Source organism: Cololabis saira, chromosome 24 (genome assembly GCF_033807715.1).
Source record: "Cololabis saira isolate AMF1-May2022 chromosome 24, fColSai1.1, whole genome shotgun sequence".
NCBI lineage: Eukaryota > Metazoa > Chordata > Actinopteri > Beloniformes > Belonidae > Cololabis > Cololabis saira.
In genome coordinates, this window is record NC_084610.1 from 14,121,095 (window position 1) to 14,147,417 (window position 26,323).

The window sequence follows — 26,323 nt, forward strand, 5'->3', positions numbered from 1 at the left end:
AAACAAACATTTTTCCCAAAGAATCACTCAGTGATGTCATGAGATTGACGCGTACGCGGATAAAAGGGATAAAGGGGTAACAGCTCAACGTAGGCTAATGTAGCGGAGTAAGAGTAACAGTTTCTTCTTCACAAATCTACTCAAGTAAAAGTAAAAAGTATAGTGATTCAAAACTACTCCTAAAAGTACAACATTTCCCCAAACTTACTCAAGTAAATGTAAGGGAGTAAATGTAACTCGTTACTACCCACCTCTGGTGGTCTCATTGGACACCGAAACGTGTTTTGAAGCAGCAACTTTCTTTCATACAATGTCCTTTTTAAAAGGAAAAATGTCCATTCTGATTTCATTTGAAGGAATATTTGTAAATTTTAACTAAACGGTGACTTACTATTCGCAAAAACCACCCAAAGCAACTTAGGGTTCTGGTTTTGGACCCCCCTCATGAGAATTGTGTGTCACTTTAAAGCACTATGATGGCAAAACAAACAGACAAACAACGTTATCCCACAGAGATACTGTGGATTTTATGGCAGAGGGGACGGATGAAATATGAAGCAAGAAGAAAAAATGAGAGTGTACAAGTAAGAGTAAGAGACCTAACAACAGTACATTTTTAAGAGTATAAAAAAGGAAAGCTCCCTGTTGCCATGGTTACTAATACAGTTAAAGAAAGCAACACACAGACAAAGAGACGTGCTATTTCTTTGATTTTTGAAACATGAAACAATTTCTTGGGAAGAAAGGGTTGGTGTTTGGGTTTTTTTTGTGATTGACAGTTGGTTAATTGTTAACTGTCAACAGTCTTGCTACTTATCTCTTAGCACTGTCTTGACTGGAGTTTTAATCCGTCAATGATTTGCCTAACAGGGCAGAATCATTCTTACTTTAAGGAAAATAAGGCTTGGTGTGCTGTCATCACTGCAAATAGATCCGTGTTGGCCCGGAAAGGTTCAGGGATGACGCTCAGTCAAGCGGCCTGAACCTGAACCTGAGCTTCCATGTTTCTATTTTGTCTCTTTGCTTTGTTCTGCTCTTTTACTTCTTTTTTCTTTTTTCTCTACAAATTTTTACGTATTATTCCATCAACCTGCCCAGGGACTACAGGTGGAAAACAGCAAGCTGCTACAACCTGGCACTATGCATATTCTCTTGTACAAGATTAATGTTATTGTGCACTGTCCCTGTTTTTAAATAAATAAATTACAATTACAACCACCTCTATCATTGCTCCCAGTTTAAGGCTAATAAAATAAAAGCTTCTATTTTATTTTTTGATAGTATTTTTCTTATTCTATTCACATCAAGTCAAAACACGTATTACTGTTTGCCTCAGTGGAAATGTCTCTATGATGTGCTGAAAACCAGGAGGACAGAGTGCTGCTGTATGCAGACTGAAGGGAAATACATCTGCGTCAGTGAAGCCATTGTCATCTGGACCTTTTCATTCTGCACACCTCAGACTCCCAGGAAACTCAGAGTCCTGTCACCTGCAGAAATACTCTGATGACTCTGCAGTTGTTGGGGGTCTCTGCTGTGGACGAGGGACTGAGCATCTGATCGGTGTGTGAACATCATCCCATCTTCAATGTGAACAAGACAACGGAGGTTATCGTGTATTTAATATGTCAGATACCATTTCCTTCATGGGAGGACGAGTGGAGGTGGTGGAGGAGTAGAAATACCTCGGCACCACAGAACACTGAGCTGTCTACAAGAAAAGGACGGAGCAGATTAGATTTCTGGAGAAAGCGTACAGGACTGTCTCAGAAAATTAGAATATTGTGATTTTCTGTAATGCAATTACAAAAACAAAAAAATGCATATATTCTGGATTCATTACAAATCAACTGAAATATTGCAAGCCTTTTATTATTTTAATATTGCTTATCATGGTTTACAGCTTAAGAAAACTCAAATCTCAAAAAATTTGAATATTCTGGGAATCTTAATCTTAAACTGTAAGCCATAATCAGCAATATTAAAACAATAAAAGGCTTGCAATATTTCAGTTGATTTATAATGAATCCAGAATGTACGACATTTTTGTTTTTTTAATTGCATAACAGAAAATAAAGAACTTTAACACAATATTCTAATTTTCTGAGACAGTCCTGTAGGTCTGTTAGGATTTTATGAAATTGTTAAAAGTATGAGGGGTTTTTCTATAAGATTGTACACTGATGGTTGCTCTCAGTGCAGAACCACCTCCTGTTTTATGATTAGAATGATTAGCTGAGTTCTTCTTTAGTTGAGGACGGTGAAGAGGAATGGATGTTTAAGATTGATGGTTCCCCTCCTGTTTTTCTCTGGTTGTCGTGGATCTTTGCTGGGTTGGCATGTCGGATTAGATATAGATAACAGAAAATATATGACTGAAAGTTTCCTTCCCCTCTTCCTCCCAGATAAGGTTCAACATCGGCTCCTATGATGTACAAAAGACCTCCCTTTTTATAAATACGACTGGATTGATGACAACAGTGTACATTTCTCTCCTTTTTTTTTTTTTTTTTTTTTTTTTTTTTTAACCTTGTCTGCACACATATTAATGATTGATACCATGCCGGTAAAGACCTAAGGCATATATATGTGCATTATTACTATATCAAATATATATATATATATATATATATATATATATATATATATATATATATATATATATATATATATATATATATATATATATATATATATATATATATATACATAGCATACATACGCATACGCATATACTGTATATACACATACAAACTCAGTGAGTTTTTCTTTTTTTTTGGGGGGGGGGGTACATTTCTCTCCTACCTATGTGGTTTGAGAAAAGTGTAACTCCGTCTGGAAAACATTGTGCATGATATAATCAAAGCTTGTATTAACATTTGATTCTGTTCAATGATTTTCTTAAGGTGCACCAAACAAACGAACACGAGGATCTTTCAGGTCCTTGATGTTTGTGGCAAGATGTTGCACATCTTCTACAAGTCTGTTGTGGAAAGTTCAAGCTCACAATAAACAATGATGGTCAGCATTGGTCAACATTTATCAGAAATAAAATGAACTTTTTTAGCATTGTCTTACAGTTGATATTTATTTTTTATTTTTTTCTCAATAAGAGCGGTCCTCTTGTGTCAAAGTGTAAGAAACATCATTATTCATATTGTTATGCAATGATGTATCTCAAATAAACTTGAAACTTGTATACATGAAAAACAACGAGCATCCTCCTACAAGACAGTAATGAAAAACTGATTTTTTTTCAGATCTGCTGTAACGCAGAGAACTACGGGAGATCTGCCCTCTAAGGCTGTTTGATGGAACATGACTAATGAAAGTTACTACAACATCTCATTTTGCCTTCGGGGATTAATACAGTGTTGTTGAACTGAGTTATATTTCAGTATTACTGTATAGGAGTCTCAGCAGCGCGGGTTAGGTGTTATTGAGAGGGTTCATCAAGGAGCGCCCCTTTTTTCCTCCTCCAAATACACGCGAGACAATTGTAATATGATGTTTGTGAAAGATTGGTTTGAGCTTAAAAGGAGCAAAATGTGGAGTTTTGGCTGTTTTATTTGAGAATAAAACGCCGTCGGGGGTTCAAACCCCCGGTTTTGCTGGCCGCTCTCCCGGTGCGCCTCCTCTTCCCAAACCAACCAATGGGGAGCAACTCATTTAAAGATTACGAGCCGCCGCTGCAGCACTGTTTCCCCCCTTTGCACCGACGGTAGGCGGTACAGCGAGAAGAAAGACAGGGGAGAAAAAAAAAGAAAGACAAAAAAAACCCGAATCCAGTCTCCTCCGTGGCTGGCGGACAAAGCCGCGGAGGTTGATGCTGATGCTGATGCTGATGCTGATGCTGCTGCAACAGCTCTGGAGGCGATGCGGAGAGGAGAGGAGAGGAGAGCAGCACACAGACTACTACTGCACCCCCCGACCAGCAGCCTCTGACTGGCACAGAGAGAAGGAGAGAAAGAGAGAGAGGGAGTAGAAACAGCCCATGGTGGAGAATCCAGGGAGGAGGAGGAGGAGGTGAGACAGACGACGAGCGTTGGGATTAGGTGATTGTCCAGTCCGGGTCCAGACCTAAAGCTCGGAAGTGATGGATCCGCATTCAGGTATAGCCTTCTTTTCCTCATCCTCCTGATCATTTGCCTCATATTTATATATCAATATCAGGTTCACGTTGATGGTGTTGGAGAGAATGGAGAAAGGTGATGGTGGAGGAGAGGGGAGGGGTAGCCAGCATGAATTGTAATGTCCTGGATTCAAAAAACACTGTGGGATTGCAGGAAACAATCTGACATTTATTTGATTTAATTTCTAATACGGAAGTGATGCTGTTTTCCTCGCTGTATTCAAACATGTGAAGATGATGAGGTTCGGCTGTTGAGGAGTTGCAGCATGCAGCTTCATTGAAGCCCAGATTGTCCCGCTGCTTGATTTAGTGATGCTCTACCTTGCTGCATACAGAGGCAAAGAGTTTTCTTCTGATGGCTTTTCGTGGCGTTATTGGGATTTATGTGCCTCCACGGCGGGGCTATCCTGAAAGGACGGCTCCTTCCCTCTCTTTTATGGTCTGGTTACGTGATACGCTCCTGCATCTTTTGTTTGGACTCTTTCTGTGTTGCAGATCTTGGAAACAAAGTGAACAGAATTCCAGTCATGGCGAGGCTCCTGCTCTCCCTCCTGCTCCTGCACGGATGCCAACACGGGTAAACTAAGAGCTAAAAACACAAGTCGAGCAGTCGCTGGGACACAAAATAAGGCTACCTATAGATTTACAGTATTCATTGACGAGCTTAATTTGCTCTAGTCAATTTCCACTTTGGGCAGAATGCAACTCTTTGAGTTTCTTATATCTTTTGCTGCGGATTCCTGCCGGCTCTGCCATCTTCTCGGTGATTGATTGCACATCTCAGCTGCCCCCAGCTAAGTGGTTGTCTTGCACTCAGGGAAAGTAAAGAAATTAAAGGTCTAACAGAAATGAAATCATATGGTCTCATCTCAGCTGATGAATTTCTACCAGACGTGATGCCTCGCTTCCTTTCTATACAAAGAGGGAAAGCTCATTTGTTTGCATTTGAATCACATGTCCAGGCCTTAATTATCTCTGCTTGGTAGTTGTAAGCAGCACTTATGTTCAATAATTAATCACAAGTCTGTCCTTGATGCGGCTGGCTAATTAATCACAATAACCATGTCACGTTTGACGTCCTGGACTTTAACTAATGCCGGGATGCTGTTTCCCTCCTTATTCCCTCCAGTCTGGGCCAGTCTTCCCCGGAGACTCAGAAGGAGGCGGCTCCCAACGACAACAGCACGCTCTTCACCCGGATCCTGGACGGGCTGCTGGACGGATACGACAACCGGCTGCGGCCCGGGCTCGGAGGTTCTCCACGCATTCTTATGTTCTCATATGTCACATTTGAGCCTACCGGCTGTGGAAAACGTGGCCCCGCTAACCCTCGACTCAGGCCCCGTCGGCTGCTGTGATTTCACGCACTGATTCATGGGCCGGGAGACTGGCAGCTGGTGGGGGAGAGAGTGTCTCAGTAAAAGCTTGTACGTCTTGTCTTATAGGTGGTAGAGGGAGTAAATCAATTGAGCCATCCTCACCACCAGCCGAGCGCATCACCGTGGCGTTGCATTCATGCTCCTCGCCCTGGCAACAGGAGATAACCTTGACAAAGAATACTTTGCTATTCAAACACAGATATTTTTTTTCTCTTTCTGAGAGCCTTTTCAATTGACGTCTTAACTCTCCTCCTTTAAATTTCCCCCCAACGCTGAACCGCGTCCACCTCGTTGCCACATCCAAACGGTCGTCCCGTAATAGGAGGGAAAAAAAAGAGGCTTCTTCATATTGAATGCCTGATGTGTCGTGGCAAAAGCTTGCTCTCACATCCTGGTAACGGTTGCTACCCTTGACAAGAGGGCCTATAAATACATACCAGAAAAACACGGAGGTCTTCATCCAGCATTCAACAAGCTGCTCTGAATCTCCCAGCCAATCACAGCTTCCGAAGACCGGATTTGTGCCCATGGAGGGGGCAGAAACGTCACATAGAACCGACAGATCAGGGAGGATTCAAACAATCTGTACCTGCGGTAGCTGAGGGGAGGGGGGGTTCAAATGTTGATATTAATCCTAAACTCACATTTTAATGATCAGTGTCATGGTTACTGGATGAATCCAAGTCATAAGCATGCATCGTTTATCCCAGAACTCCAAAATCTCAGACAAACGTGCTGTGAATATCCTGTGGTTCATTTAAAATGACACATCTCTCATCACTAGAGTTGGTTGGTTGTTGACAAAATCCAATATTTCTCCTCATAAAACCTGGTGTGCACGGATGTGTTCATTACACGTTTTGTTGTTTATATCATAATACTTAATTTCTCAAGGGGGCCCAAAGCAACAATAATCAAAATTGCACCTGGTGTTAGGAGTTTAAACAGGGAGTTAAGGAAATTGATTAAGTAAGAAATGTTTGGCCGTGAATAGTTAAATGGCATATGGCTCCACTTAAAGTGATCTGTTTTAGTTTAAAGACACTGTGTAGCAATTTTACTTCTGACCACACGGGGGCATAAATCCCTGAGAGAGCCACGAGCAGCACTGTGCTAACGACCAACTTACCGTATTTTCCGCACTATAAGGCGCACCTAAAAGCCTTTAATTTTCTCAAAAACGGGCAGTGCGCCTTATAATGCAGTCCGCATTATATATGATCATTACGGTAATTTCTGTTACTGTAGTCAGGGGGATTGTGGGTAATGTAGTTGGTTTCGCCGAAGTAATGGCGCTAAAAACGTCAGGAATCGTCACAGACGTTCAAGACAACAGCAGTGACGCTGACTCGCATAATGGCAACTTTGACGACACGGAGCAAAGCTGGTTTTTATTTTGTTAATAAAGTTTGACATACGGTACTTTTCTTCTTGTTTTTTTTTTTTTTTGCATTTGCTGTAGGATTTTGTAGCATTTCCTGTTGTGCAGCTCTATCAGGTAGATACGTAACTCAACCACAGCCACTATAGTACGGTATTTTACCATATATTTAGTGCGCCTTATAATGCGGTGCACCTTATATATGGAAAAAGTTTTAAAATATGTCATTCATTGAAGGTGCCCCTTATAATGCGGAAAATACGGTACTCCCAAACTGTAATATTTCTATAATACTTGTTTGTTTTTGTTATATTGTTTCTGAATCCTAATGTATTAGACTAATTTTGAATTACCGTGGAGTCACTTTTATCAAAATAACCACAGAAATTTGACCAAGCTTTCTAAAAATACTAAATGTATTTGTCAGGTCATTGTAAGTCCAGTAGGGGGCGCTATGGTACAGTGTAATAGCTCTGTAAACGGTCCAGGTTAAAACAGTGCTAGGAAGGGTGTTGACACCTCGGGCCCACAGGGTAAAATAGGCCCGTTCGTTAGCGACCTTAGCTTTGGGCATGTCTGAGGCTTTTCTGCGGACCTCCCTAGCTTTGTTATGCTTATAGATAAGGGTTTATCCTGTTTAACTATTTCATCTCATTTTACACAGATTACTTGGAGCGTCTTATGGTATTGTGGAACTCTTAAGGAATCCAAAACAATTACTTCTTACGTTAAAATGTGTTCTACACTAATATTATAATGGCAACAACATGACAGACATGCTGAGAGTAACATGTTATAGCATTACAACCAAAAGTTATATATTTCTGCAGTTGTTATATCTTTGTAATATATTACCCCCTCATACTGCTTAGTAGACATGTAATACCTCTTTCTCCCACTAGAGGGACACTTGCTTATGTCTTACACCAGAAGCTGGAACTTTCTCGTGATGTGCGTCCTCCGTCTTGTCAGAAGTAATTACAAATTTGATTGGCATCAAAGCGGATTTTAAAAGAAGGGCATATATTTTGGTGTCTAAAGTGACTAGAAACTCAAAAAAATAGAGATAAAAAAAAGTGGGCTTTTTTTGGGACTAACTTAGTCTAAAAATGTCGGATTTTGTGAGCTGTTCAGATTTCAGGGGCACTGTGACATCACAGATCCAGATCAGAGAAGAATTATCCAGCTTCTTCATTCTTATTTCTGTAATTTTTTATTTTTTATTTTGCTTCATTCATCTGATAAGAGTTAAAGGTATAGTCAGTAATGTTGGAGAGCTAGCAAGATTTGAAAGTGGCACCTCCTCTAAGCCCCGCCCCCTCCTCCCCCTCCCGTCAGCCCTCCGTCCAAAGCCACGCCCCCACAAACTTTGGGGAACGCGCATTTGCAGGAGTCGAGTTTTCCAGGACATTTTGGACAGCACATTTTCAACAAAACTACCCCATGTCTCATTCACCTGTAAGCGAGGCCGGTTTTAGGGGGTCAGGGGTGGGCTGTGCCCACCCAAACAAAGTTATGGGGATCCTTTATTTCTTTATAATTACATTTTTTTATAAATATAAAAAAATATCACAGAATATCTGTACCGTTTCTGATTGGGTGGGCACTGCGCATCATTTTTAGACACAACAATGAACGCATACCGCAAAAGTTGTGTCTCGGCGGAGGGACCCGTCGTCCCAGCAAAATGAGCACAACAGAGAAGTTCAGAACAGCAGACAGAGCACACACTGAAGGCTGATTTATGGTTCCGCGTTACGCCAACACAGAATGGTGCCCTACGCCGTAGGCTACGGCATACCCTACGGCGTAGCCGTGGCAACAGATCCTGCACAGCACCGCAGCGCACCGCCACCCGCACCGGCGCTCTCCGCCCTCGCCTCCATTCCCACGGACCCCCACACTGGGGAGGTGTTATTTTTGGCTGCGTTTTCTCGTTTTCTGCGCCATTCTTCAGCAAACGGGACTGGAGTGTGTGAAGTTTTCGACGTGACGAGTGCGCGCATGGGACAGAGGGGGGCGTGGGCGGGACTTAAAATGAAGGCATCTGATTGGTTCTTTCCCCCCTGCCAATCCTCTGGTCCTCTGACCAATCCGTGCCACTCGATGCGCAAAAAACAGATTTGTTAGAGTTTTTACAGGATTAAAGCTGTCAGAGAGGTCGGATTTTTTTCTTTCCTTTTTCTTAAAACATTATTCACTGGCTACTCTCAGGATGGAAGGACCATTTCACCCAGTATAACAATAAATATTTTTGAATACGATTACAGACTATACCTTTAAGAGCAAAGCTGGAATACTGATTTCAAATGAAACACCTTTTATAAGAGGAGGGTGGGGTTGAGTGACTGACCCCCACCCCCTAAAACCGGACGCTGTTAGGCTGTAAAACATTGTTTGAACACGGGACTGTTGTACCACATTCTTGTTGTATTTTGACTAAAACCTGTCATAGAAATGTAAAGAAGACCTCAGGAAAATTGTGTTACATCGGAAGAAAAAGGATATGTTTGTTGATTGCAGACTTATGCAAATATCAAGAGACCACAAAGACCTGCTAATGCTTTTCATGTCTTTCTTCCATCCTCTATCCTCAACGGCGCCCCGTCAACAGAGAACGTCACGGAGATCAAGACAAACATTTTCGTCACCAGCTTTGGCCCTGTTTCCGACACGGAGATGGTGAGTTGGGCACCAGCGAACGCCACACATGGAGAGAAACTGGCAAAGCTTGGACGGCCACACTTCCGCGCTCACACGTCCGCCGCCCATCCAGGCGACAGTTGGTATTTTTAGATGGAAGCAGATATTTACATTTCATGAGAGTGGCGCCACTGCTCCTGCTGCTCTGTGGAAGAACACTCATGTCCTAGATGTGTCTTTGAAGATTGGCTCTTTTTGGGCTTTTTGCAAAGGATATAAAATGAATGTGGGCGAGTGAAACTTTTGCGATTTAATGCAATGTGGCTGGCCCATTCTAACTTGTTCCAAATGATTCACCTCTTCATTAATCCCTTCTCCTATGAACTATTTGGTTCTACTTGGATAACGAAATGCATTAAAGCTGCTCTTTCATTAAATCTTCCATTACTTTCTGTTATATCCTTGGCATACGTTGACACAGCAGTGATCAAAGCTGCCACTTGACTATAATCGACCGGAGAAAGGTTTTGTCAGAGAACTGTGATTGATTAATGCATCGTTTCAAGAGAATTGAATGTTTCCTCAGTCCATAAAAGCTCATATAGTGCATGTCAGTCTGCTAGCAACGGCATTGTCATTCTGGGGTGCATTGTGTGTTTCATGGTCATTTGGTTTTCAGAGCTTGAAGCGAGTCCATACTTCACAAAAGAGCAGATTTATGTTGTATAGGTACATTTCAATGTGCAGTCTAAAATCATACACCTCAAATATGAAGGAAAAGCACCCCGGAGCGTATTTAAAGCTCCGTTATTGAAAGTAATCAAGAAGAAAATGATCACAGGCTGTTAAAGATGGTCATTTTGACTTCCTAAAGCGCAACCAACACCATCTGTGGCTGTTTGTTTCAGGAATACACCATAGATGTGTTTTTCCGCCAGAGCTGGAAAGATGAGCGTCTGTGCTTCAAAGGGCCCATGGAGATGCTGCCGTTGAACAACCTGCTGGCCAGCAACATCTGGACCCCAGACACCTTCTTCCTTAATGGAAAGAAGTCCATTGCTCACAACATGACCACGCCCAACAAGCTGCTGAGGCTGAAGGACGACGGCACTCTGCTTTACACCATGAGGTACGCGCAGATCATAACGCTCTGATGAACTCTCAACGAACCTACTGAACCCTCCGAAGGTTAGCAGCACATTTTCATGATAGAACAGCAACAACAAATCTTTTTCTGTTAGTTTCAGAGAAGTATAAAAGCAGGACAAGAACAGAACAACCCAGTTCTGAATGTCGAGAGAATCTGCACAAACAGGAACCCTCAGGGTTTGGCTCAGACTGGTGGGAAACAGTGACACCCAGTGGACAGTCACGTGTATTACAACCATCCTGCAAAAATCTATTCATGGTCAGATCGTGGATGTAGGAAGGGTTTCCTTTAAGTCTTGTCTTTCTTCCTCTTTTTTTAACCTATTCTACGACGGAGTATTAGGGCCAAACAAAAAAACAAAAAAAGGAAATTACGAGAATAAAGTCATAATATTAAGAGAATAAAGTCATAAAATTACGAGAATAAAGTCATAATATTACGAGAATAAAGTCGTAAAATTACGAGAATAAAGTCGTAATATATTATAAATATATAAATATAACTTCACAAGATGCTCAATGTTCCTCATTTTAACAAAGGGAGAAGAAACTCTTCCTGTTAGAGTTCTCATAAATTATATTCTCATAATATTACGACTTTATTCTCGCAACATTACGATTTTATTCTCGTAATGTTACGACTTTATTCTCGTAATTTTACGACTTTATTCTCGTAATATTACGACTTTATTCTCGTAATATTACGACTTTATTCTCGTAATGTTACGACTTTATTCTCGTAATTTTACAACTTTATTCTCATAATATTACGACTTTATTCTATTACGACTTTATTCTCGCAACATTACGACTTTATTCTCGTAATTTTACGACTTTATTCTCATTATATTATGACTTTATTCTCGTAATTTCCAATTTTTTTTGTCTTAGTTTGGCCCTAATACTCCGTCGTACTATTCAGATAAAGATATTTTGTCTGAAATAAAACAAGTTGAAGTGTCTCATGTAAAACAACAATACACCCCCTCTAACTAACCAAGTTTAGTTTTTGACTGATTTCGGAATAAAAATGGATCCAAACATAAACCACACAGCTAAAAATAAACTCCAGATGATGATCACTCTTCCCTACACGACACTCGTATTTACATGTGAACACAAACAATATATAATAATTATATTAAGTAAGCCCTCCTCCGGCTGGATGGACGGTTTGACAGTTTGTTTTTTTTATTTATTTTTATTTAACCTTTGTTTAACCAGGAAGTCCCATTGAGATACGAGATCTCTTTTGCAAGGGAGACCTGGCCAAGACAACAGCACCAATAAAATACACAATACAACATACATCACTCAAATCACATCAAACAGTATATCCATTCTACAGACAACAACTACATTCTTCAAGTAAATTGTTTCGTAAAAAAGATTTAAATTCGCCAAGCGAAACCAGGGTGCTTTGCTTCCTGAACCATTTTTATCTGTTGGTTTGTCAGTAAGATAATACAAAAACCACCAGGTATGAATTCATTAAACTTTAGTGGAAAGACTGAGCACTTTTTTCTCAGTTGACTGTAACAGGGCGATGACCTTTGTGGATGGAAGCATTCTCGGAGTAAACAAGTAGTTGGTTTTGGCCTTTTGACCACAGAGAATTAGAGTAATTCCGTGCTCAGGGTTCTCTAGCTGGAGGACTTAGAGGTGACTGTGTCACAGATGAGTGCACTCTCGCGGCCGCCCTGGATGGAGGTTAGATTATCCACAGTAAGTATGGCAGATATAGATAGCCAGGCATGGTGTGCTTATTTGCACATCTTAGCATTCTGCATCAGATGCATACATTAACACAAAACTATAGCTGCTACAGATATGTGCTAATACTGTGTTTTTTTGTGCTAAAAACAGGAAAATCTTACTTTTAGGCCAATTCAGAACGACAATTTTGCTCAACAAAATGTAAATAAAACAAACAAACAAAAAAGTGTGGGCAAATGAAGTACCCCCTTGCTGCTTTTATAAGATTTAAAAGGGTATGTTGCAGCCAGGTGGTAATTATCAGCAGTTGTGCAGCAGACCTCAACAAAGCAGACGTTTTGCTAGTTTGGTGGTCTGGACCTTTCAGGGATATGTTGGACTGTTGCTGGGGTTCCATTAGTGGGGTCTGGGGTAAATCCTGGGAGGGTAGAACTGTAACAGGGGGCAAACTCCTCCTTGGTTCTTTCCGTTGTTTCTCCACTACAGTGTTGGACCTGGTAGGATCCACTGACTTAGCTAACGGCCGCGCTACAGCGCTGGTTAATGCAGAGCCCACCAATAAAATTAAAGAAGAAGTCAGAAATAATGATGAAAAGGAAAGACAACTAAAACCTCAGCAAGCTCAAGCATTGCAGATGCCCCCCCCCCCCCCCCCCCTCCTCCACAAGAAATATTTATGTCCAAATTCAATTCACTTCAGTTCAATGATACTTTATTTATTCCTGAAGAGAAATTCTAATACATACATGCATAAAAACAATATGTAAATATATATTTATTTCTTTTTTTTCTCAAATCAAAGCACACATCCAGTACATGTATTAATGTTTGACTGAGAAAAAAGGTCCATTTGATTGTATATATTATTTAAGGGGGAAAGAGGAAGTAAGACGAAGCCGCAGCAGGCTGCTTTTAATCGTCCGATTGTTACACGACTGTGTTTGTCATTAGCACAGCTAAGCCACAACTGTCCTGATGCCGTTTCCTGCATTAACATACACACACACACACACACACCCACACACACACACACACGCACACACACACATGGACACACGCAGACACACACCGGCCATCTGGGGCTTTTCAGGTTACAGCAAATAGCGACAATAAATGTCTGCATGCATGATGAATATGTAAAGTCAGCCCGAATGATTAAAGTATTTTAAAGCTTTGGCTGTTGCCACGGTAACCCACTTCCGAAACAGCATTTATGTGCTTCCAATTCCGAGTCTTTGCTCTGGAATAATAAAGCTTTACAAAGAACACAGCGGATAAACGGCATAAAACCGGAATTGCAACTAATAGGTGGGAAAAAAAGGAATATTTCCCACATCTGCAAAGGAAAAACCCTTTTTCACAACTACAGGTCACGTGACGTAACCAAAAAAGTGTCATATTTGCTCTTTTGTAGAAACTGGCTCCCGGGGGCATGATGTAGAGTCGTTATTGCTTCAAATAAGTCATTAAAAGTTGCACGAGTCATCCTTAAGGTTTAAATCAGCTTCTCCTCTGGGAAATCATGGACAATGATCCCCCAGAAATCACGTAGACGTGGCCAACTCCACCTACTGTAAAAGCTCGTCTTGCAACATTTAGTTCTAGACATCTTATTTGAGACAAAATAAACAATGAAACGGTTGCAGAAACAGATGAACCTTTAAACCTCCATTAGTCATCATTCTTGCAAAGAAATGCCACAATCTTTATCAATATTTTGAATTTTTGGCTTGAAACTATGTTATCATGATGTGTGTACTGACTGGAAAATAGCTGGATTTCGCAGTAGTCTAAATTTATAAGATTATGCATCTACAGTACTGCCCCGCTCCCCCAATGGAATAAACACATAAAATAAAACAGTTTCATACTCACCACCTGCTGACAAAAATCATAGGAGAGAAACTTCAGTCAAATATTAAACTACACCTGCAGTGGGAGATAAAATGAAGTTTTCTGCTCTCTTTACACTCATCACAGTGATGGGGCAAGGCTACGTGAATAATTAGAACATGGTGTAATTGCTGACAGCTATGTTCTCATTTATTTATCTCAAAGAGACCCTCTCCTCTCCTCTCCTGAAAAGAGGGGGGAGAAGAAAAAACCTTGGGCTATTTCCACACAATAACCCAATCTGCATGATACTGCACTGATGTGGAAACCGAGACCCCCGCCCGTACCGCGGAAAACAAAAACAGTCGTGTGTGGAAAGCAGAGGTGGCTTCTTGTCCTACTTTGTTTCGCTTCACTTCACCTTATTGATTTAATTAGGAAACCTCGTACATGCTGAACACACGGGAAGCATTAGAGCTTGAAAACACGTCCCAAGTGGCTTTTGTGTCATCCCAGGAAACATAGTATTAATTATGAGTATGATTTTAGTTTAATTACCAACAAATAACCTAACAAATAACACTGATATAATGAGTTTGCAGGCGCTGGTTTCTACTCCAGCTAGCGCCAACGTCACCACAGCACTGCATTACTGCTCAGCCTCATGTAAAGAGCAGAACTACCCAGGGGGATTTTATTCAATCTAGGACAGATAGCTTAAAAAAAGGACGCATTATGAGGTGTGTATTGCTTGTGTGCACGCCTGATTTACTTAATCTTACTGTTCTTTCAGGACACTAAGAGGCGCAGCAGTGAAAATGATCACAGCAGGCCTTGAAAAATTGCAAAGCTCTAAGAGGAAATGAGAGTCGAAAAGCAATTATTTACTCATCAGCCACTCGAGTGATTGTTATGAAATATAATAACATTGGATTGCGTGTAATACAATTAAATAATAAGATTAATGCCACAATAGTTTATTTTAGGTATTATTTAGATTTAAAAAAGAATATAAAAAGGGAATTTTCTGTCTCTTCTGTAGAGATGAATAGCAGTGACAGTCTCTGACCACTAGGTGGGGGTGTTGTCACTTCAATACTGACAGAGAGAGCTGCACTTGGAAGTATCTGCACTTGAGCACGTCCTCATTTTGCTTTTATGAGAGAAGATGTCACAAATGCCCTGTTTTTTTCTTCCACCACCTTGGTTAAAGAAAAAAATGTGTTGTTTCATTTATTTTGAATGTCATTCTGGTGATTTGTCAATGACTGCTCTCCATATCGATTCAAGCTTGATGACTGGGATTTTGAATAATAAAAAAAAGATACTAATTAGCACATTTCTGTATCTGCTTTTATTTTTTTCTCAGACTGACCATCTCAGCGGAGTGCCCCATGCAGTTGGAGGACTTCCCCATGGACGCTCACGCCTGTCCGCTCAAGTTTGGCAGCTGTGAGTAAAATCCCTGCCGTGAACGTCTATATCCATCCGCCTCCTACAGTATGCACTAATCCCAGCTAATATTGTTATACAATGGCATTTTGCCACCAAATGCTGTAAGTTGCGCATAAGTATAGTTTAAATTTAGAGAACAAAAGCGCATTATTCAGGGTAATTAATGTTTCACTGCTTTAAGGGAGTTAAATTGCTGAGTCTGCGTTCTTCACTTTATCCTTAATTCATTCTCGATTGTTACATTTAAGGCAATTTGTGACTTTTTCTGCTCTCGACACTCATGCTGCATTTCTATTTAACTTCTATCTAGGGTTGCCACCCGTCCCTTAAAATACCGAATTTCCTTTATTTGAGAAAAAAATGTTGCGTCCCGTATTGAACTAATACAGGACACGATTTGTACCGTATTTTCATTAACTTTTACACCATATTCTAGTTGAATTATTGAAATAAATGAACCTTTACACCATATTCTAGTTGAATTATTGAAATAAATTAACTTTTACACCATATTCTAGTTGAATTATTGAAATAAATTAACTTTTACACCATATTCTAGTTGAATTATTGAAATAAGTTAACTTTTACACCATATTCTAGTTGAATTATTGAAATAAGTTAACTTTTACACCATATTCTAGTTGAATTATTGAAATAAATTAACCTTTACACCATATTCTAGTTGAATTATTGAAATAAATTAACCTTTACACCATATTCTAGTTGAATTATTGAAATAAATTAACTTTTACACCATATTCTTCACCTGTAACTATATTATACATCTTGGCTGATGTTGACATACATAGCATAGGAGGCTATTTCAGTTGGTAGTATGGTTGTCTGTCTCTACAGTCATGCAAGTTCAATGCTATTAAAGCACTTTAAACTTTAAATCAAAGCATTTTGTTTTTTCATATAAAATAAACACATTTTTATTCAGTTTAGAAGTTTTGGGGCTTTTTTTTTGGCTCCTGCGCTGCTGAAATCAGGGCGTCCCTTATTTCTATTTCTGAAAGGTGGCAACCCTACTTCTATTCCACCATTTCCGTTGGTCCTGTAAGCTTCGGTCGTTCCCGCAGCAAAGCATCAAACCCGGCCGTATCGCGCTAGCAGCAAATTTCTCTATCAGTGATTATGGTCTGTCCTCGTAGCAATGCTTTAGTTCACTTAATAGGCCTCGGGCTTTCCAGTGCTCAATTAGGCCAGTGATGGGACGGGTGCCTTCTTAACAGGGCAGCTTGTCTGTGCATCCGAGCGGTGAGGACACATATAGAGTTGTCCTGCTGGTACTTAAAGAAGGAGCTGGCCCGATGCCACAGCTCAGGAGTCCGTTAGGCCCAAAGGATGAGGCTCTTATCCCCAGATTTTAGAGTGATACGGCCCGCCCACACATAGTATGTCAGATTACACATTTTAGCGCAATCCAATTATCGTCCAAGAAGCCGCCGGGCATTCCCATGGGTAACCCGACCTAATGATCTCGCTGCAGCTGAGCAGGTGAAAGGTGGGACTCAACCATAGAAATAATGTTTGAGTGGCAACGCTGGAGCGTTTTTTCTGTTTATGTTGAAGATTAGCCTGCATTCCAGTCAATGTACACAATCCCTCCTGGGCAAAGTTATGATTTTCCGTGCACGTGAGCCATAGATGTCTGCCTAAGAGTCAACTAAGGTAATAAACATTAATCCCTGGTGAATCCCTTAAGGTCAGTGCTTCTCACTTAGCCCGCCTGTTACACTTAAGACCAAGGCTTCATTCCAAGCAGCAGGATACAGTCCTTTTCTCTTCTCTCATTCACTTCCCTGTCAGCTGTCATGTTCCTCCTCCTGGACCTCTCTTTCTTGGCAGGGGGAGTAGAGGTGGGATGTGAGTGAGCCATCAAGCCGAATATTTTACACTGTAGGGTTCATTATGCAAGGCTGAGGTTCCCAGAGGAAAAGTCTGTAACTGGAGTATTCAGTATTGAGCCGTACTCAAAGCCCAGGTGTCACAGTCAGTACCGGACAGGAAAAAGACAGTAATGGAAAATCTGTAGTTTGTATTGAAGATTGCTGCATTTTCACCACTCTCTCCGGTTGTGACGTTGTGGAAAATACCTGTGTCATCAGGAAAGAAAAAGAAAAAGAAAAAGAAAAAAGGAGGAGGAGGTCGCTGGTAGTTAGGACGGACGCTAATCTCTTCACCCACCACTCTTCTTACCGCGTTGCTCACATCACTTTGGGACACAGTGAACACAACAGACCACATAACCAATCTTTAAGGACTCTAGCAAATTTAAGCTATTTTCTCTAAAGGGTAGACTGTTGTTTAGTAACACTTTGACCTTTAGTTGCATTGTTTGTGTCGATATGCTCTGCCTCGCTATTAAATAGGGGTGTAACGATACAGTAATCTCACGATACGGTACGATACACGATATTGAGGTCACGATAACGATACGATACGATATTATAGCAGTATTTTTTTAACAACCTTGCATGAAGAACATATGACTGGAAAAAATGGTCTTTTATTTGAAAGACACAAAATACAAAACAATGCTGTACGTTTGCCCTATTGTTACAGTTTGTAATTCTTTATAACTGTTTAAGTTTTAAAGAGAAAGCCAGGCCAACCATTTTCCACAAACTGAACTAAAAGTAAATGTCAGGTTTGCATTATGCATCTTCAGTTTCATAAAAGTAAAACTATTTTGCCACAAACTGAATAGTTTCTTTTATGTATGACTTGAGTTTTTTCTTTCTAATTTAACAACTAAAATTAAATAAATAAATAAAAGTAAATAAATACATTTTTACATCATAAAAAAGATTGATTCATGCTGACCTTATAAGTGTAAGAGGAGATTTATTTTTGTTAAGAAGTTTATTTTGGTAATTCAGGGTTCATTATTTTATAAATATATTCTTTATATTCTGTAAATCAGGGATTATAATTACACTAGTCAGTTTATCTGTAGTTGTTAATATGTTTGAGATTGGGCGGAGTGATACAGCACTAGGTGCTGTGTTGATGTTCTAAAATCCTACACTGTTGAGGGACATTAAAGTACACTGGAACTCAGCAGAAGTTTCCCCGTGTTTATCCTACTCACCACCAGAAAAAGGTTTAATTTAATAAGGTAAGGCTTAACTCTACACCAGCCTTACATAAGTAAAAGTTCAGAGCTCAAAACGGGACCGCAAAACGGGACTAGTTTCTTCTGAGCGGAGTAAGATTTTGGTCCGCAGGTCGAGGTGCGGTCGCGGTCAATTGTACCACTGATTTTCTTTTATTAGATTTCACTAAACACGCTTTTTATTCTAGGCCTGTGTTGAAAAAAATCGATTTTCCGATTCTAAATCGATTCTCTTCTTCATTCCTAAAAATCGATTTGTATGTCTAAAGATCGATTTTTTTTTTCTTGATTACATTTTCGCCCGGTGAACTTTAATCCCAGTAGTCACGTCATTTAATTCACATATGGGCGTGGTGTGAAACTATCAAACATGGCGTCGAAGAGTAGCTGCAGCGTTAACAAAGCGCTGGTTTTGAAAACTCCTGAAAGGCTTAAAAATGTGCCTAAACGTTTTTTTTTCTTTTTTGCCCTGTTTGGTAATTCTGCCCCACACAATGTTTCTGAAAGCAATTATATCAGCATACTGGGAGTCATAATTAGCTGCCAATACTTGCCGTTGAATCTCAATATAATACTAGTATTCATATATTCCATAACTACAGTCATATAATTCAGGCAACAGCTCAAAACATTTTTTAATAACACTAACCCAAATTGATATCGGATCAAATCAGATCTTGATAATCGATTCTGAATCTTAAGAATCGGAATCGAATCGATTCTTGACATTTGAATCGATCCCCAGCCCTATTTTATTCTGATTGTTCAGCACATTTCGTTCTTCATGATAGTTCACCACCAGCCCTGTAGGTTTTGATACGACATTGAGAAGGTTTTAATGCTGTTGGGGATCTCTTTAGTCATTTCTGTTTGCTTGATGCAGACCTGTCTGAAGCAGAGTCGCATTTCTTCACCCGCAACTGCAGGAATCGTCTTCCAACGGGGTTGTTTAAGGAATGAGAAGCTCCTCACTGCATCAGCTGAAGTCAAATAACCTGTTCTTGGGTTTAAATCATTGCTGTACTTTTAAACCTGGGTGGTGACTATTTTTTCAAATTTCCAAACAGTGTGTCTAGCCCTCATTCAAACACATATGACTAAACTTTCAGTCATGACTGACAGAGGCCAATAAGTGTTATAACAGCCTCCACACGTGGAGAAAATGTGTGTTGTGTTGTGATGTTGTTCCTCTGAGTGGTTGAGCAGGAGCTCTGGTCGCCTCACACACTCAGAAGTGTTGAGAAGTTGGCAAAGGTGCAGAGCGTGGCTTGCCAAAGTCTTTAACTCTTGGTCTGCGTAATGAAATTCACCAATTATCCCTTTCTGCAATCGACACTCCTTTTGAGGTCCCGGCCTCTGGCCTTTACATTGACTAAGATTAAATGGCGCGTACAGTGTCCAGCAGCGTTGAGCTGCCAAGCAGACATCAAGAGTGGAAACATGTAGGTTAAGATGCTTTCGAAAGGCCATAAATAAACAATGCCTGCCGTGTTACACAAGAACCAGTGTAGAGTGGTTTAGTGTTTGTGATAGTCTGTCAAAAAGGTTGTTTCGAAGCCATTTTTAAATGCCTTGCTCTGTACTAATAGTAATGTGGACAGTTTTGTGCCACTTAGACATATGAATCTTTTGGCCTTTGCATAGTTATCTATTTCTCTCCATCCCCCAGAATTAAGCATGTAACCTTCCGATAACATTAAGAAAAACAATCTGCTCAGCTCTAAAGGGAGATGTGGGGCAGTAGTACAGGGAACGCTACCGTACTGTATGACTATAACTATAGAAACCCTTCTGTGACATCTCTTATTGTGTTCTGAAAGACCAGCTATGTTGCTCGCAGGCTTGGAAAGAGCTTACTCTGCCCAGCTTTCAATGAATCTCAAAAATGGGCAAATTAAAGGAATATGCAAGTTTGGAGATTGATTAGAAGATGCTCGTCTGACCGTAGTTGCTCCAAGCAAGCGATTTTAGGTTAGCTTGTGCTGATGCTAATGAAAGCTACGTTACAGTCATTCTGATCAAATCCATCTATGTGTCCTTGTTTTTTTATGTTGGTACCAAACCGACATCTGAAAAAAATGAGCTAATGCTTCAAGCTACAGTTTGAGGTTTAGCAGAGCTCCTGCTGCGACGGTTGCAGCTTCATTTCACTTCCAACATGTGAAATGACGACTGTTGCCATGGATGGATTTAATCCGAATTAATGTAAGGTAACATCAGGTAACATCATAATTTTGTCGGAGCTAAGATAAAATGGACAGATTTGATCACAGACCCTTCCAAGTCCAACCAAGATCAAGAACCAAGACTGGTTAGTACAGTTTAACAGCACAGCAAGTCATATTATCTTTTAAGTGAAAATACTAAGGCATGTACACAGTTCAAAAAGCAAGTCCACCAAAGTTCTCAATGGCCATGCCATAAATTAGATAGATAAGTCAAGCTTCTCCTGGTGCTGTCATTGAGGCAACCTCAACATCTAGTACCTGAACCAGATACGTACCTGGAGAAGCTCATTTAACATAGCTGTAATAGATCTCCAATTAGTCTTCACTTACATCTATACAGTAGCAAGTTGGGACTCAAGGACAGAGGATCTGTAACTAAACCACAATGCTTCTGCAGATGACGAGTGATGTTTTCTTGAGATAGAGTGAAATAAACCAGCACTTGTTGTCCTGGAAACACACTACAGAAGTATTTTTAAATAATTAAATGAAATGACCTGAATTTGCCCATCTATCATATGATATGATTATAAACACATTTTGTAGTGCCTGCTACCGAATGTTCTCATCCTCCAAGGTTTTTTATTGTACCTTTTACTAAGAAAACTCCCGCACACGTTCTTCTCAGCAGACTACTGTTTTATTGGGCCAACGTTTCGGTCATCGACCTTTCTCAAGGCATCCAGGAGTTTTCTTTTTAAAATTGGCTGCAGCTTTCCTCCTCCGACGCACCTTTCTGCATAACCGGTGTGCAAAAAGTTTCTACTTTGGATTGTACCTTTTACTGAAAAAAGATATTTCCATCAGAAGTAAATAAATTACTTAAAGGAAGTTATTATTTTTCAGTATGCAGTGTATTTGAATAAACTCTAATGCCCATAATTGTTTTTTTTTCCCCAGATCTCATCAAAATTCAAAGCTGAAATCTCCTCACTATGTCAGTTACAATTTCCCTCTTTCCATATTTCAGAGTTCACACGATAGCAGAAGATGAATCAGTGTCCTGCATTCAGCATGAATAAATGAAATAGCAGAGGTCTCTGCTGGCGCTGCTTTTCATCACAAGTGTGATGCAACACATTTTGATTAATCTAAAACAGGCTGGTTCCTGCTGAGAGAAGAGCTCACCTCTGACCCAGAACCCGAGCTAGAAACAAAAATACGCTCAGACATCCACCCACTTATAACTTATAACAAAAACACATGAACTGTCCAGACGTGTAGGCTATGCGGTGGTCTAGGCTTTAAGGTGAGGTACGAGTGTTTTGTTTTCATCTTTTAAGATCAAAATTCTAAGTCATCTGCCTCTTCCTGTCTCTCAGATGCCTATCCGGTGTCGGAGGTGGTCTACACTTGGACTCAGGGAGCTGCCAAGTCTGTAGTGGTGGCAGAAGACGGCTCCAGGCTCAACCAGTACCATCTGATCGGGCTCACTGCTGGCACCGAGGACATCCACACAAGCAGAGGTAGTGGCATGCAGTTGTGGTTTTGATGCTTGTGATAAACTAAATCCTGAGAACAAGAGAATTAAAAAGGGAAGTTGTACTCCACGATCCCAAGAAAGTATAGCATAACAGTGTCTGAAGTACTGCAGTAAGTTTAAAGCTGGTACTAGGGATGTGCGGTATGGACTAAAAAATGTATCACGATAATTTCTGGCATTTATCCCGATAACAATAAAAATGACGATAAAAAAAAAAAAACAATTCAACTCCACCTTTGTAACTATATATCACAACTATACTATCACAACATTCAGTCTTTGGAGCCCCCAAAACACTGCTCTAAAAGAATACTAAATGCTACTAAACTACACCAATTAAATTGAATTGATAAAAACCAATTAAATTAGTACACCTTTGCTGCAAAACTGTAATGAATCAGATCCGCCGTGTTTGTTACACAAAAGCGTCATCAACGGGAATTTATACTTCTTTCTTTCTTTCTTTCTTTCTTTCTTTCTTTCTTTCTTTCTTTCTTTCTTTCTTTCTTTCTTTCTTTCTTTCTTTCTTTCTTTCTTTCTTTCTTTCTTTCTTTCTTTCTTTCTTTCTTTCTTTCTTTCTTTCTTTCTTTCTAGTTTCCTTCCTTCCTTCCTTCCCCTTCCTTCCTTCCTTCCTTCCTTCCTTCCTTCCTTCCTTCCTTCCTTCCTTCCTTCCTTCCTTCCTTCCTTCCTTCCTTCCTTCCTTCCTTCACACGTACGTTGTGCGTCGATTTAATGCAGAACCATAAATCAGGCTTTACACAAAAACGTCAACGAGAATTTATCGTTTTTACCGCGAGATGAGATTTTGACGGTATATCGTGAACGGTAAAATATCGCCCATTCCTAGCTGGTACTAAGAAAAAACATTTTAGGGGACAACCTGCTTAAAGGGGACATATTATGGAAACTTAAATCACTAATATTTAGGTATTTGAAGTCACTACCAACCAAAATGCCTTTACTTAACAAAACCCTGTTACTTTGGAACAGTTGTAAGTGTGTAAATAATTAATTGAGCTGCACAGATCTTCAGGGTTCTGTGACATCACAGACCCAGGTCCAACCTCTCCATGTTTATCTCTATCTAACTTCATGTCATGCTGCATTCACTGTGTCTTAAAAGTAGGTAGCTCAAAGCTGTATGACTGATTTCAAAAGAGGCACAGTGGATGGGGTTGGGGGTGGGGGACTGACCCCGCTCACTGAAACCAGCCTCTATGAACCGGGCTGTAAAAAATATGGTTTGAACTGCACTGTTGAACTATATCATTCATATTTTGACCAAAGCATGTCAGACATTTCATTCAGGAAATTGTAATAACTTTGAAAAAAAAAACAACATAATAATAACAGTAATAATAATAAAAGTAACTGGTCAGAGACTTTCAATGTCCAAAAAATGTATATTGCTAAAGCTAAACAACTCCAATGGCTTCATCATTTTTGAGTTCATTTAGAATCAGAACTGATATATGATGAATAAGATAGATGTTTTTTTCAAGATTTAGATTATTAATTTGCAATTATTTCAAAAACGCAATGCCAGTATATGTGTTTGCATACATGGATGGCAAGAATAAGATCCACAGATTAATCAGGCAGCTAAATTACAGAAATACGTTTCATTTTTTCTAGAGCAATTTTAACAAATAAGTTATACACATTGACATCCAGAGATTGTTATGGTCTTGTCAGTCTCTGACCAGATCCAGGGAGTCCCTGGTTTGAGAACATCCCTCAAGGTTCAAGTCAGGCGAGGTTGTTGGCCAGGTTCACGAATTGTTAATCTCCCAGACATTTCCAGGTGAGCCGATACGAGCGGTGGAACGGTGTCCTGCTGTCAACTTCTCGTTCCAATTACTGCTTGAAAGTATCATCCAGAAACTTGCAGCAGGTTGAGAGGCTGGTTTTCAGTTTACATTCAGTCCAAAACAGGCCCAACTGGCTCATTTCTGAGGAAAGTAGTCCCTCTTCTACCTGGCTGCAGCTTGACCTGAAGATGGGGTCAGTGTGCAGCAGTGGTCCAGCCATGTCCAAATACATTTGAAGTAGTAACCGTTGCTTTTCCTGCTTACCTACTCCATGAGCAAATTCATGCAGGATTTGATGCACAACAAGTGTACGACCAAGGAACGTGACAACTAATTCAAGATTAGGAAAAGATGAACGCTCAGAGATGGCTGGTCGAGGCGGAGACTAAATGCCGGAAACATTATCAGGAGATCAGAGTCAATGAGTGGAGGCCAGTGGAGGAGAGTAGCCTATCCATCACACAACCAGCTGTCTACAGGCCCGAACAGCCCTGTCAAACAACACTTATCCCTGCATGAGCCCATGAGCGTGCACACGCCGCCACACAAACAGAGCTGGAGGGACCCGAGAGCCAGGGTTAATCCCCCCGTCCAACCACCCATCAGCTTTTGCATAAGAAGATGACATCACAGATCAGTGAGAGATTGGAAGGGTGGCTGTCACTGAGTGCATCTGTGTTTTGGGGGTTTCTGTACTGGTAAGTTTTACCTGTGTAGACCTTTGAATGGTCCCCATAGTCATGGATACCAACATACAACATGTGGTCGATAAACCTTATTTTAATTCTGGATGTTGTGTTTCAGGGCTGCTAAAGTATTTAGGTGAGACTAAGATAAGACTGATTCATGTGGCTGTAACTGGAAATATTGTCAAAATGAGTTCAGGTCATCACTAAGCTGGAACAAGAAGTGTTTGTGTGCGTTTTGTACGTGGGGATTGGACAGCTTCGCTCTGACATGTGGAGAATGGTTGGGGCAATGCAGGGGGGGTGGGTTGAAAGGCATCTGTTTAATACTCTTATGTAAAGCACAACTGTAATACACTTCCCTCTAGTTTCCAGTGGAATCGTTATTAAAAGTCTGGATTTCCCCCGCTTTTTTTCCCTTTTTTTCCTTTTTTTTTTTTACACACCACAGCAGAAACTTTGTCTCGTTGGCTCAATCAGTGGTTTCAGCGAAAGACAAGAGATTGGTCTGGCAGAGGAGTTGCTGCAAGGCTGACTGTGCGACTGATTGCTTGACCATTTTGACCATCGTATCGCTACTCAGCTGAGCCCCTGGTCAGAAATTGGCCTTTGTCTTATTCTGCCATGTGATACAGTTGTTTTGGGCTTCAATTGTTGGAGATATCAAAAATAAAAAAAGACAAAAAGATCCTATGGAGTCAGTTGCAACTGGAACGTTTGCAAATCAATTCCCAACTCAGTCACATACCCAAGTGTCCCTCGGCAGGACAATGGACCTCACACAACCCCTACTGCACCAACCACTGATAGCACCAGTCCCAAGTGGATATAAGTGAAGGGGTTGTGTCATGAAATGGACCAGCTAGCCATCCTTATTTTAACAATTAATTTAGTTCCTCTAAACTTTATTTTCTTTGGTCGGTACCACCAGATGGAATTGGATCTATGTACACCCAATCAGAGAAACAAAGCATGTGATGTAGGCAGAGAGACATCCAGACTAGTATCAACAAAATACATAGATAATAGTGCGCCGTAGCATGATTCTTGATTTTATAGGAAAAGCATGTTAATTCAAGGTGTTAGTAGTAATTTTGCAGCTGTCTTAGTTGTTTTGAATAGAGGCTCTTGGATTCTCCTGTAGGGGTCATCAGTTAGGGTTAGGGTTAGGGTTAGGCCCATTGGGAGTGGGGGTGTACGTTTGGTACCAGGAGAGATGAGTAGGTAAGGTACTAAGACTCGTTTCACAAGACAGAATTTTTGGAAAGGTGAATAGGTACGGCTGGCCAAGCTTGTCAGGAAGGTC

At 40.4% G+C, this 26,323-nt stretch overlaps 2 protein-coding genes across 4 annotated transcripts in view; one reads left to right on the plus strand and one right to left on the minus strand.

Moving 5' to 3' along the window:
* The window catches only part of LOC133425349 (gamma-aminobutyric acid receptor subunit beta-3-like), a 93,637-nt gene that overhangs the window by 65,233 nt on the left and 2,081 nt on the right, over positions 1-26,323 (minus strand). The gene's annotated exons all lie outside the window — the stretch shown is intronic.
* LOC133425350 (gamma-aminobutyric acid receptor subunit alpha-5-like) overlaps positions 3,793-26,323 on the plus strand; it is a 33,970-nt gene continuing 11,439 nt past the window's right edge. Inside the window, exons 1-7 of the mRNA XM_061716162.1 lie at positions 3,793-4,112; positions 4,628-4,709; positions 5,262-5,386; positions 9,507-9,574; positions 10,444-10,664; positions 15,603-15,685; positions 22,360-22,503. Of these exons, the coding sequence (XP_061572146.1) occupies positions 4,097-4,112; positions 4,628-4,709; positions 5,262-5,386; positions 9,507-9,574; positions 10,444-10,664; positions 15,603-15,685; positions 22,360-22,503 (739 nt within the window). The 5' untranslated portion in view covers positions 3,793-4,096. The remainder of the gene's footprint in view (positions 4,113-4,627; positions 4,710-5,261; positions 5,387-9,506; positions 9,575-10,443; positions 10,665-15,602; positions 15,686-22,359; positions 22,504-26,323) is intronic.